This window comes from Telopea speciosissima, chromosome 10 (genome assembly GCF_018873765.1).
Source record: "Telopea speciosissima isolate NSW1024214 ecotype Mountain lineage chromosome 10, Tspe_v1, whole genome shotgun sequence".
NCBI classification, from domain to species: domain Eukaryota; kingdom Viridiplantae; phylum Streptophyta; class Magnoliopsida; order Proteales; family Proteaceae; genus Telopea; species Telopea speciosissima.
In genome coordinates, this window is record NC_057925.1 from 11941480 (window position 1) to 11956222 (window position 14743).

The 14743-nt window shown below is 37.6% G+C and overlaps 1 protein-coding gene across 1 annotated transcript; it reads right to left on the bottom strand.

The window, feature by feature from the left end:
• Window positions 1-4457: 4457 nt before the first annotated feature.
• LOC122641372 (UDP-glycosyltransferase 88F3-like) lies at window positions 4458-5948 on the bottom strand. Its single transcript, XM_043834581.1, has one exon. The coding sequence runs from the start codon at window positions 5876-5878 to the stop codon at window positions 4487-4489; it is 1392 nt and encodes a 463-aa protein (XP_043690516.1). The 5' UTR covers window positions 5879-5948; the 3' UTR covers window positions 4458-4486.
• Window positions 5949-14743: the final 8795 nt, after the last annotated feature.

Below are 14743 nucleotides of genomic sequence, written 5' to 3' on the forward strand. Positions count from 1 at the left end.
CAAATCAATAGCCATATTTTCCAGTCACTGAATCGGGTTTTGTTCTTTCAGGAGGCATTCCGAACCCTCAAGATTGAAATCCCTATCTCCTTTTGCATCTCAATCATGGACCCAGGGTTAGTTTGGGGATTAAAAAAATTATTACCGTAGGGGTATATTTGTAAGGGTGTTATGACTTATGAGCATTTAGATTATATTTGGGTGATGACATCATCACTTAATTGTTCCCATCTAACGGTAGGGGTATATTTGTAAGAATCTTTCAAAATACAGGGAAGGTTTATGAAATAGATGAAATTCCAGGGGTGGTAGGCATAATTATGTGAAAACACAGGGGTGAAAAACATAAAATTCACTTAAAAGAAAGGGTAAGAGAATGCTATCTAGTCGCATGATCAATGGGAACATGTGTACAAGCAGCATCGAAAGCTAGACTTCCACCTTTCCGTGAAGGCAAGACGTTCGTTTTGTACCTACATGGCTACATGCCTTATTTCAAAAGTTTTTTAGTTTAAGAAAAAAAAGGGTTTTAAATTATTATATCATTATTAAATATTTTATATTGTTTTTCTGGAATTGGAGAGCTTTTAATAGGGGGAGGGGGATAGGCCCCAAGGTGATTTGCACTCATGACCTCTCATTTGAGGAGTTGGTCTTTTGCCAACGGAGCTGATCCCTTGGGGTAAATATTTTATATTGTTAAATAAACATGTGAAATGATAATATAATCGTTCATTGAAATTTAAAATATATATTATATTAAATAATTTTTAGAATAAGGTACAGTTTGACAACGTTACTGGTGTTTCGGTGACGTTTCTGACTAGAAACATATTTTGATGTTACTGTTACCAGAATAACGTTACTGGCTTTCTGAAAGGTGTTTGATAAATCTGTTCCAGAAACGTATCCAAAATACTATTAATACTGAAAGGTGTTTGATAAAACCTGTTTCTACAACAGTTTTGTACTGGTTACTATAAATTACAGAAATGCCATTAATATGATTTTTTTTTACATCTATCTTGATTTGAAAAAATTCTCCCATCTTTTAACTAAGTTGAAAGGATTCAAAATTTTTTTTCCGTATTTTCTATGATGTGTTCTTTTCTTGTTAAGTGTTGGATATGTTTTTTTAAAAATGGATGGTGATGTCTCCGAAATCACAACATAAATTTGAGTCATTAATTTTACATTTTCTTAAGGGAAAGAGAATGCTACTTGGACGTGTGTGGTGTGCTGCCCCTGCACCCAAACATAGGGGTGCGCAAAATGATCGCCGCACCTCAGGATTTTTCACCTTTACATGGGAGTGCCAGTGGTCATTTTGTGCACCCCTATGTCTGGTACAGGGGCAGCACACTACATGCGCCAATGCAGTTCTCTTTCTTCCCTTTTTTTTTTTTTTTTTTAATATAAATCATCTGCTCTCACCAGAGTCGAGAATGTGCACAATAATGTTTAGGGTACCAATACACATGATTATCATTTTCAAAAGTAGAAGGTAATGTTTATGGAAATCACAGCATAAATTTGAGTCATTCATTTTTATCTTTTTCTTTTAATCTAAATTATCTGCTCTCACTCATAGTTGGAAAAATACACAATAATGTCTAGAGTACTGATACACATACATGAACAATTACCGGATGTGTGCAAATACAAAAAGGGTATTTGATTGAATTAAACTTTAAAATTTGAGATTTGACTAACCTAGATCATGTCCTCTCTGTCCAAGAAATGGAAAAGACGTATCATCTCTCCACATAGTACAATAGATGCTTATGACATTTGGAAAAATAGCAAACCTTTGTAACATTAATAATTCACCATCTTGAAATGCTAAACAATGTATTTGCATGAATGGTCCAACTGATTATGGGTGTATGGAGAATTAGTTGGAAGTGGGGGAAGTTATGTGGAAGTGTGGTTAGTTAATACAACCGTGTGTATTATGTATATGTGTGATTGGCTTGCTGCGTAGACACAGCCAGACGTAAAATAATCGCCTTACTCCCATTTATGCAAGGTGCTCAGATGAGGATAAGACAATCATTTCACGCCTTGCTGTGTCTGCACAGTAAGACAATTGGGTTACCCGTGCAGTAGACGATCGTCATTGATTTCGTCATAATATAGAAGATGATTTGAATGCAAATGACTTTGTTGGTAACGTATTAATTGTTTTCTTAGCTGAGAAGGATATTTCCAGATTTCCTTTCTTATAAAAACTTAAGAAGGGAGACACATCGTCATTGATTTCGTCAGTCCAAAGGGGTTCTGTGGTTTTTTATTCTTAATGTTGTCTGATTGATAAATACCATTTACTGTACTAATCTTCATTCTTTAAACATGCCATCGTACAACATGTGTACAGAATAAAGATAAGTACAACAAATGACACTTACCAAAAAAAAAATACAACAAATGACATTTGTCAATCAGATAACATTAAGAATAAAAGATCACGAAACCCCTTTGGATTATGACGAAATCAATGACGATATGTCTCGCTTCTTAAGTTTTTGGGTAAATTATACGTCATCTCTTGGTTTTCAAACGAAACTCAGATCACCTCCTGGTTTTGTAAGAACTCAAATCACTCCTTTTATAGTAATGGTGTTAGTCCACTGTTAGTTATTTGTGTGAAAGGTCTATTTTGAGGCTAGGGTATGGGCAGCGGGGGGTGGCAATGGTGATGGTGATGACAATGATGGTGGTGTCATGGTGGTGATGAGACCATCAAGAGAAGAAGGGTGATGTTTTATTTTTATCATGAATTTATTGTTTATCCAATCAAATTAACCACGTGGTCATCAAAAAGCAAGAGTGAATTCATGTCGGCCCTGGTCAAGGATCTTGGAGACGGGAGGCGTGTGAATTCTTGCCGGTCCTGGTCAAGGACTCCACCACCTGCATCTGGCCTTCCAACATCACCGTCATCGATAATAGGCCAAAAATCGCTGGGCTTTGTCTGTCAGGCTGGCATCTGGGAAAGTGGGGACCAGATAGGCTATCGATCATCTTTTTGGAAAATTACACGGCTTTGTCTGCCATGGCCATCCCTACTCACAAGGACATATGTCATGTGTCTAGTCGAATTGTAAGCTCTGATTACAACCTTTTCTCTAGCGAAACTGTTGGGCTTGTCCATACCCTAGCCTGGAAGACCCTGTCAATTGCATGTACGATAGATTGGTCATATTCCTCTCCTTGGTTTTGGATTCTTTGTACCCAAACATTGTGTACTTGAATGAATTTTTAATTACCAAAAAGGAAAAAAGAAAAGAAATCAATTTCAATTTGAAAATTGAAATATCTCCTCATCTATTTCATAATTTCTATTCTATTGGTTTCTATATCACTAAAATAAGGTGTAAAAAAGTCAAACTAAACAATTTCCAAAATAGAAATCAACTCATGAAATTGAAATAAACATACCAAATCAGACCAACAAAACATAGATTTATTGAAGATCGTCAACAAGATTGTAGAAATTAAAGAATACTTTAAGAATTAGTTTCACTTATAAAACAGTTCAACTGCTATTTCTCTTCCAAACAAGACCACATTTGTTTTGCGGTAAAATATTTATGAAGATTCTTGACAATTAATACAAAACTATATAAAGATTAGGAAGGGAGAAATGTATTATTGAAATGAAACACAAAAGAAACATCCAATTTAAAATTTTTGATGTTGTTTTCTCAAAAATTCTTGATTAATGGTACTCTTGGCATCCATGAAGAACTCCAACCCCGTCATATAATTGGATTATTTCTTTCATTCAAATGTGCTTCTTATTCATGTTTCAAAAAATATAAATTATATAACATTTTTTTTTAATGCAGCCCAGAGAAAGTGCTCACCTTTATATTGTGTTTCTTTCCATTTAAATTTTGGGATAAGTGTTTCCCGCATATAAGCATGGGTCAACGAAAACACAAGCGGAAGCATCAACATGAGCAGCATTTCGACCTTTCAAGAGGATGGGCCCATTATTTCACCCCTTATCTGCTCTCCCTCCATGCTCCCCATAGAGTTGTTTTTCTCCATTCATTTTTTGGAAAATTATCTCCACCAATTCCCTACCCAATCCAGTTCCTCAATGCCTCTAATAAGGGATGGGTGTATCGGGTAAGGGTTGGGTGGTGATTGAACTCCCTTTGTTAGAGGCATCGGGAAACTGGCCACAAAGGAAATTGGAGGAGATAAAGATCCTAACTTTTTCCTCTCGACATAAACATGAAAATCCCTTTTTCTGTCTATTTCATCATTTTTAATAATTTTTACATTAAATTAACTAATGAGACTTAATTATTTCTTTTAAAAAAAACGTTTTGGGTAAAGTTTTTATAAGGTTCCAAAAAAGGTCTTTATTAAAGTGCCAACTGTTATTATGAAAAAAAAGAAGTTCCAAATCGCTTCTTGAGAGAACGAGCTGATGATACTGAATCAGTTTGACAAGGACAACACGTCCGAGTTGTTATCTACGTTCCCATGACTCGGCCAAATTGGTAAACGCAGTCTTTGACGATCCACCTTCAGCCCATGCAGCCAAGGCCGCCTTCCTCATTTCCCTACACCGTTCTCTCATCTCTGTTCCCTCCTCCGAGTCCATCAACGCTCTGACTCGCTTCTCAACCTCGGCGGCCACCACAATCCCATTCTCCTCCGCCACCTCCATTGGCATTGCCAACTTCATCTCCTCCACCAAAACCACCTTATTCACTTCCTGTTCCGCATAGAGCGGCCAAGCCAGCAATGGCACCCCAGCGCACACCGCTTCTAAAATGGAGTTCCACCCACAGTGAGTCACGAATCCGCCCACCGATTTCCGACTCAGCACCTCTACCTGCGGCGCCCAGGACTTCACCACCAGTCCCCTGTCTCTGGTCCGATCAAGAAACCCCTCCGGCATCACAGCGTCAAGATCGAAATCTTCCGTAGCCGAAAATGAAAACCGTTTGTCACTATCCGGTGGAGGACTTCGCACCACCCACAAGAACCTCTGGTCACTTCGCTCAAGCCCCGCGGCGATCTCTGCAAGCTGTTTCGCCGGGAAAACGCCGCGGCTTCCGAAGCTCAAGAACACAACGCTTCGACTGGGTTGCGCATCAAGCCACTTCAAGCAATCTGACTCAGTAGATTTATCTATGGGTTCTACAACTAATGGTCCAATACAGAAAAAAGCCGGCATTTGTTGTGTGACCGCCTCGATTACTCTTGGCTCTAGTGCTTCAAAGGTGTTTGATATAATTCCCCTTGATTTGGTGAGATGGATTGACAAGTCCAACATATCATCGTAGAAAGCATTGTTGCGATCAAGTAAAATATCCGGCATCTGTACAGCACGAATTATGGGCAATCCCGGGATGTCGAGATTAGTGTTGCCAAGCTCCCTGAGGCTCTTGTCAGTCTGGTTATGAATCTTTGCAAGGTAAAGGAAGACGGAAAGACCAGAGGCACCGGTCGGCATGTAGTTGTAAAGAGGGATGTTTAGGTCGGCGGCAATAGGGAAGGCAGAGTAGCAGAAGAAATCGATCACAAGGGCTGCAATGGAGGAAGAGTTGGAGATGGTTTGGAGGGTGTGGAGGAGGTTTGGATTGTTACGGCTGATGGTTTGTAAGAAGGAGGGGGATGAAGATTCAAGTTTAGGAAGAGCAGGTAAGCGGTGGAAGACGATTGATGGGTCTGTTTGAGAGACATGATCGATGTAAGAATCTACGGCAGGGTTGCTGACTGAGTAGCTCTGGATGAGGAGGACTGTGACAGAGAAGCGGTGACTATGGTGGCGGATGATTAGCTTCCCAAGTTCAACCATGGAGACTAGGTGGCTAAGGCCCGGAACTGGGTACAGAACTATGGTGTCTTTCATTTTTTTTCCTCCTCAGATCAGTTCTTTGAAAGGATGAGAAAAGCAAGTAGTTTAGACTTGAACAGAGCAAAGAGCAAAGAGCAAAGAGCAGAGCGAAGGGAGGAAGATCTGTTAAAAACAGGTAAGTGTCTAAAACTTAAATAAGACTAACGCAGTTGGCTCCTGGAACATTCCCCCCTCCCCGGTTCCATTTCAATTTGGATCTTCTACTGCCGAGTTGCCCGATAGGACTGTGCTGTTCAGATACGATGCTACGTGCAATGTCTGTCTTACCCCTGCCCAAATGCCTTGTCCGTCTATAGAAAAAAAAATATATAAAACTTCCACTTTTAAAAATAAAAAATTTAACCTTATTAAAAAAATAAAAATAAAAAATTAATTTATTTGGGCATACTGTTTTCCTTGTTAAAGACAAGGCCTTCCTGTCTTCCTGAGGAGAAACGTGCGGCACACGCCAATGAATTAAAAGTTTAAAACATATAGGTCTTTATTTTCCGTGTGCATGTTGTAGTCATCACAACTGTGGATTGAGTTGACCAAAAAAAAAAAAAAGAAAAAGCAAAAAAACAAAATTTATGGATTGAGTTTTCATCAAAAAAATTAGGGCAGAGTTTCTGCGGAGGGGCTAAAAAAATTATAACAAGATGTCTTTTCAGGAGAATTTTTGAGATTTTCCAAAAATTATAACAATTTCTTTTTGAGTACTCAAAAAAAAAAAAAAAAGAGAAATTTACATCTATCACCCCTGAGGTTTTAAATAATTATGTCTACACCCCTAAAATCTCAAAAATTATTTCTATTCCCTTGAGTACTAACTCTGTTAGTTTTGGAAAGAAAAGAAAATTTTGCCCTTTCCCACTCCACCCGACCACTCTTACTGTTCATCTTCAAGGTCTTGAAGCAGATTCACCCTGACATCACTCCCTACAATTGTAGTAGCCACCACCACCACCGCCACCACTAGCTACCGCCATACCTTCCGCCTCCCTGCTTATAGTCCCTAGCCAAGTGCCCAGTCTCACTGCGTAACATCCACCACCACCACTGCCATAACCTCCACCATTGTAACCACCCCCTCCCCCTTCGACCACCACCACCTCTACCCGCACCGTTTTTCTCACTGTATCCACCATCTCCACCACTGTAACCACAACCTCTGCTTCCAAAACCGTAACTCCCACCACGGCTGCCCCTTCCCCTATCGCCACCGAAACCATCAAACCTGTTGCACAGTACATTTTTCTCCAAGAACCAACGACATTTATCCCCATATTTTTGAGATCCTCCAGCGTCAAGAGCAGTAAAACTTCATCATCCACCTCATGAATCTCGAAAACTGATGCATAGCGACCTAAACCTAATCCATTGAGTCACGTCCTCACGGATATGTGTAAATACAAATGGGGTATTTGATTGAATTAGGACTTTAAAATTTGACATTCGACTAATCTGATCACGTCCTCTCTATCCAAGAAATGAAAAAGACATATCAAGTGTCCACATAATACAATAGATGCTTATGACATTTGGAAAAATAGCAAACCTTTGTAACATTAATAATTCACCATCTTGAAATGCTAAACAATTTATGTGCATGAATGGTCCAACTGATTATGGGTGTATGGACAATTCGTTGGAAGTGGGGGAATTTATATGGAAGTGTGGTTAGTTATTACAACCGTGTGTAGTATGTATACGTTGTTTAAGTAACGAGGGATAAAGATAGAGCATGGAATTATCACCTAAACTTATGTCTCACGAGATTGAGGACTATAGAACCTAATATCTTCTTCTTCACTTTTTATCTCTCTTCTCCATGGTCAACTCCCTTCTACCAAGATAGGTAACGATTGGGGTCTCTGCTGGGCTCGGTTGCCCTGACTGGCCTGCTGCATAAACACGACAAAACGTAAAATAATCGCCTTACTCCCATTTATGCAAGGCGTTCAGATAAGGATAAGACAGTCATTTCACGCCTTGTTGAATCTGCGCAGGAAGATAATTGGGGTAGCCGCCCAGATGATCGTCATTGATTTCGTCATAATATGGAAGATGATTTCAATGCAAATGACTTTGTTGGTAACGTATTAATTGTTTTCTTAGCTGAAAAGGACATTTCCAGATTTCCTTTCTTATAAAAACTTAAGAAGGGAGACGTATCGTCATTGATTTCAGTTTAAGAAAAAAAGGTTTTAAATTGTAATATCATTATTAAATATTTTATATTGTTAAATAGACATGTGAAATGATAATATAACCTTTCATTGAAATTTAAAATATATATTGTATTAAATAAGAAAAAGAATAAGATTATGATTTTTTTCTACATCAATCTTGATTTAAAAAATTCTCCCATCTTTTAACTAAGTTGAAAGGATTTAATTTTTTCGTATTTTCTATGACGTGTGCTGTTCTTGTTAAGTGTTGGATATCTTTTTAAAAATGGATGGTGATGTCTACGAGATCACAACATAAATTTGAGTCATTAATTTTTACATTTTCTTAAGGGAAAGAGAATGCTACATGGGCGTGTGTGGTGTGTTGCCCAAGACTTGAGCACATATGGATGCACGAAATGATCGTCGACACCAGAATTTTTCACCTTTCCATGGGGTGCGGTGGTCATTTGCATGCCCTATGTCAGGCGCAAGGGTAGCATACTACACACGCCCATGTAGTGTTCTTTCATCCCTTTTTTTTTTTTTTTTTTTTTTTTAATAAATATAAGCCATGTGCTGTCACCAGAATCGGAAATGTGCACAATAATATGTGGGGACCAATACACAACGATCATCTTTTTCAAAAATTACAAGGTATTGTCTATAGTAAATCACAATACTCAAATTTGAGTCATTCATTTTTATTTTTTTTACCTTTTTCTTTTAATCTAAACTATCTGCTCTCACTCATAGTTGGAAAAGTACACAATAATGTGTAGAGTACTACTACATATACATGGACAATCACTGGATGTGTGCAAATACGAAGAAGGTATTTGATTGAATTAAATTTTAAAATTTGACATTTGACCAATCTAGATCATGTCCTCTCTATCCAAATATTGAAAAAGACATATCATCGGCATATCATCTGTCCACATAGTACAATAGATGCTTTCGACATTTGAAAAAATAGAAAACCTTTGTAATATTAATAATTCACCATCTTGAAATGCTAAGGCTCCGTTTAGTTGCAAAGGGAATTAAAGGGAAGGCAAGTAAATTTCACTTTACTTTGCATCCATCTCCCTTTGGTTTAAAATGTAAAATAAATATTACATGTAAAATATATCTTTACTAGATATGATAAGAAATTTAAATAGTTTCTTACACAATCAATAATAACGATTACAAAGCCTTCTATTTTTAGGTTTGAAAATTTTTCCTTCCCATTCTTTTAATTTTTCTTGCAAACAAACGGAGCCTAAACAATTTTTATTTGCATGAAAGTGTTCCCTTTCAGTTAAGTAATTGATCCAACTGATTATGGGTGTACAGAGAATTAGTTGGAAGTGGGGGAAGTTATGTGGAGGTGTGGTTAGTTATTACAACCGTATATATTATGTATACGTTATTTAAGTAATGAAGGATGAAGATATCTTCTTCCTCACTATTTATCTCTCTTCTCCATGGTCAACTCGCTTCTACCAAGCTGGGCTCGGCTGTCCCAACTGGTTTGTTGTGCAAACATAAGTGGGAATAAGGCAATCATTTCCCGCATCGCTGTGTCTGCACAGTAAGACAGTTGGGGTAGCCGCACAATAGACAATCTTGATCCGATAGGTAAATGTACTCAAAGCACGTACATACCAAATATCGTCATTGATTTGGTCATAATATATAATATATGATTTGAATGCAAATGAGTTTGGTGGTAACGTATTAATTCGTTTTCTCAGCTGAACTTAAAAAGACATTCCCAGAGATTTCCTTTCATATAGAAACTTAAGAAGGGAGACACATCGTCATTGATTTCGTCATAGTCCAAATGGGTTTTGTGGTCTTTTATTCTTAATGTTATCCGATTGATAAAAGCCATTTATTGTACTTTTATCTTTATTCTTTAAACATGCCATCGTAAAGCTCACCAGATCTAGAACACTGTGGATTGGCCCACATAGCACTACCCTCACCATCAATTTTCCATCTTTTTCTTTGTGAAAGTGGTGGATTGTTCAAAATTGGCTTGGATCAGTCAAAAATGACCAAAAGTCCATTGTATTTTTTTTTTTTTTTTTTTGTTCTGAAGCACACCAGTTTTGGGATGATTTCTATTTCAGTAGTAGGTTAATTTCATGAAATAGTTAACAAATGGATTTTTGTTTAAGAAATTGAAATTGTTTAATTGCATCAATCTAAATATTTCAAGAATAAGAAATCCATTAGGGGGTTCAATTTTTTAGAATTTCTAAATTTCTTTGGAAGAGGGAGGCGGGGTCGAGAAGGGGTGGTAGTGGTGGTGGTGGTTGTGGCAACGGTGGTGACAATGGTGATGGTGACAACAATAATGGTAGTAGCATGATGGTGGTCAAACCATCAAGAGAAGAAGGGTGATTGTAGGTGCAACGGATGAAGATCGATCCGCGATCTCTTTCTAGGGTGGTGCCCCCGAGTGTGGGAGCGGTGCGGGGATTGTTGTTGATGGTGTAGGGAGTCGCCACCTAGATCAGGGTCTAGGACCCACTAATGGTGCCTATTCTTCAGAGAAGGGCGCTAATTAACTCCAATGACTCAATGGATGGTCTGCTCCAGATCTCTGGGTAGGTGTCAAGTTACGGGTTGGGAAGGTGCTAGGCTCCCAGCAACCGTTCGACTGACGGCCGGTCTTCCTAGACCAAACTCTATTGTATACTGTTGTGTTATGCGTATTATACACCTAATTAAACTATTTTATTTTTTGTGTTTTGATTATCTTTGTTGAAATTTATGGACCTAATTAGGTTAATTAAAATTAATATTTTAATCCTAATTACTACCCCTAAGTTAGGTGATTATGTAGAGTCAAAATGACCAAAATTATGAAAATACCCCTAAAGAACCAAAATATGTACAAAGACAAGAAATCACATTTAAATGCTGAAATGATTAAAACATGATTAATGGCATGCATGTGAATTATTAAACTATATACAATACTATAAAATGGTAAAATTACCAAAATGCCCCTATTAAGGCAAAAATACAAATATGCATGAAAATGCAAACTTATACTTAAAACATGGTTATGAAAGTTAAAACATGCAAATAAAGTGATAGAAACCTTTCCAGGGCCCTAGATATGATTTGGTCGTAAAATGACCAAAATACCCCCGAGGGCAGAAGTGACTTTTTATGCATGGTTATGATTCATGGTGGGCATGTATGCATATGAAAACATTCTAAAACAACTTAAAACAGAATTTAATGCTTAGAAATGTATTTTTTCTGATTTTCTTGGATTTTCACAACAATTATAAAAATGACATCTACATCCCTAACATGGTAAGGAACACCTATTAAAATGATCAAACATTCATGTCAGTGATTAATGATCCCATAAAATCAATCCTGATGAAATATGTATCCCATAATTTTTTTGTGAATTTTTATGCATTTATACTATTTTTAATATTTTCTGAAATACTAAAAAGTAGGGAAAACAAAGAAAAATACAAAATCCCTATCATAGATCCGAATTGGATCAAACCAGAGCCCACACCCACTAATCAAAACATGATATTTAACATGGGCATAATGATTTTGTCCTCCCCACCCACAGGTTCAGATTTTACATAATCCAAAATCTTTCACAGGGGCAAGAATGTCACAAAAACCGTGATTTGGAGCTTGAGAAAATTAATGGACATCAAGCACAGTGGGAAACATCTTCCCTAAAATTTTCAGAAATTTACCACTCTTGTGTTATTTTTGAAGATTTTTTAACTGAAAACAACCTCTTTTAACTAAAGAAAATCAAAAGAAATACATAAAAACTAAATAAAGATATATAAAACCTACCCTTGAAGCGTGGAAGTGTCTGGGCTCAGTCTACATATCCTTGGATGGCCGAAATTATCGTCGGAAGGCACTGAAAGCCACTCCAAGTGTGTTTGCCCCGAATGACAAGAGTGGTGAACAAGGGGTATTTGAGGAATTTTATATGTCCATAGAAGCATGATATGGAGATATTTCTAGAATGGATGGACAGAGGGGAGAACGAACTTCACAATGATAATTTTTTCATGAATTTTCTCGGTCCCTAAACCCTCCAAATGGCCTGTTATTTATAGGGGAAAAACTGTTCGAGGAAAGGTCTCAAAGACCCCTGGGGCCTTAATGGCTAGGATAAGGAGTGATGGGCTGGCTTGCGTGTGCCTAGGCTTGCTGTGCAGCCTGGGCTTGCGTGTACCTAGGCCTACTGGGCAGGTGGGCATGGGTGCTGGGCCTTGTGTGGCTCAGCCAAGTGGGCATGGGGCCATGTGTGGCTCAGCCTAAATGGTGGGGGCTTGTCCCCTACTGACAGTCCAGCTGGGTCGGGTCAGGCCGGGTTGATCCTGTCGGGTCAATCCGGTCTGATTCGGATCGGTCAAAATTTTTTTCTTTTTTCTCTCTTTCTTAAAGATTCCATTTTAAAGGCCAACATTCAAATATTGATATCTTCCAATCCGTGTGGCCGATTTTGACGCGCCACATATCATCGCGAAGGTCTTAACAAGTACTTTCCATCCGTGTGGCAGCTATGGCCTGATTTTGCTTAAAAATGACAGGGATATCGAGGAAAACACATAAATGGTGTTTCACACTGATCAAGGTCCAAATGATACCGGAATTACATGAAATTTTATGTGTAAGCACAATATGACCAAATAAAGTTATCCAAATGGTTTCAAGTCACATCGGGTGGCTTGGGTACTAAGAACCATGCCAGGGGCAAAATGGTCATTTTCATAAAAGTTATCCGATTTGGTCGAAACTTTTCGTGAAAGCTTAATATGATCAAATAAGGTCATCCAAAGTGTTTTGGACCAAATCGGGTAGTCCAGATACCGAGAACCAGGCCAGGGGTAAGACAGTCATTTTGACAAAAAGACATCAGATTGAAGTGAAATTTCACATGTGGGCTTAAAATGGTTAAACAAGGCTATCTTAGAGATTTGGGCTCTATTTGGGATAGTTTGGCTACAAAAAGTGGGGTAAGGGTAAATTGATAATTTTCTACCATTTGGTCACCTCGCAAGCCAGTTGAGCTTTAATCATCATCGCCGAATCACACTTCCAAGGTGCCAAAATTCAGCGTCTATAGTGATGTTTTATTTTTGACATGAATTTATTGTTTATCCAATCAAATTAACAATGTGGTCATCAAAAAGCAAGAGTGAAATCAATTTCAATTTGCAAAATTGAAATATCTCCTCAGCTATTTCAGAAATTCTATTCTATTGGGTTCTATATCACTAAAATAAAGTGTAAAAAAAGTCACACTAAACAATTTCCAAAATAGAAATCAGACCATGAAATTGAAATAAAAATCATACCAAATCAGACCAACAAAACACAAATTTATGGAAGATCGGCAGCAAGATTGTAGAAATTAAAAAATACTTTAAGAATTAGTTTCACTTATAAAACAGTTCAACTGCTATTTCTCTTCCAAACAAGGCCACATTTGTTTTGTTGTAAAATATTTATGAAAATTCTTGACAATTAATACAAAACTATATAAGGATTAGGAAGGGAGAAATGTTTTATTGAAATGAAACACAAAAAAATTAGAAAACATTCAATTTAAAGATTTTGATGTTATTTTCCAAAAAATTCATGATTAATGGTACTCTTGGCATCCATGGAGAACTCCAACCTCGCCATATAACTGGATTATTTCTTTCATTCAACTGCGCTTATTATTCATGCTTAAAAAAAAAAACATAAATTTATATATAATAATTATTTTTAATATAACATTTTAAAAAAAATGCAGCCAAAAGAAAATGCTCTCCTTTATACCGTGTTTCTTTCCATTTAAATTTTGAGATAAGTGTTTCCTGCATACAAGGATGGATCAATGGAAGCACAAGCGGAAGCATCAACATGAGCGGCATTTCTACTTGTCATGAGGATTGGATGGTCATTTCACCCCCTCCCGCTCTTCCACCATGCTTCCCATAGAGCCTTTTATCTCACAAACATTTTGGCAAATTATCTCCACCAATTCCCTGCCCAGCCTAGTTCCCTATTGCCTCTAAAAGGGGTGGGTGAACCCCACCTACATAGAGTGTTGGGACAAGGGTAGGGTGGTCATTGAGTCCCCTTGTTAGAGGCATTAGGAAACTGACCCGAAAGAAAATTAGAGGGGATAAAGATCCTAACTTTTTCCTTCCGATAGAAACTTGAAAATCCTTTTTTTTTGTCTATTTCCTCATTTTCAATATTTTTACATTAAATTAACTAATGAACCTTAATTATTTCTTTGAAAAGAAGTTTTTAGAGGTTTAAAAAAAGGTCTTTATTAAAGTGCCAAATGTTATTTCAACCAAAAAAATGCTACATCCTCAAGCTCAGCCGTACATGGTGGTTCAGGCTCGGCTCTCCTAGCAAATGGTCCTTTCGACTTCCAGGGAACCGGTACACGTGTCCAACTTACTACCAACCCATTAAATCAGCCACAAGTACCTTTCTCTCACAACATTCCTAATCATCAAACCCCATACCCATTAAACCAAAACCCATTAAATTCTTCTCTCTTTCCCATGCAAAACCTAGACCTTCCACATTTCCTAGCTTCCACTAACACGTCTCTTCCCTTACCCACATTTAATCCAGGCCAATTATCACCTCTTCAAATCCTCCAACAACCTGAGTTAAATCAAACCATAATGAATCTGCTACC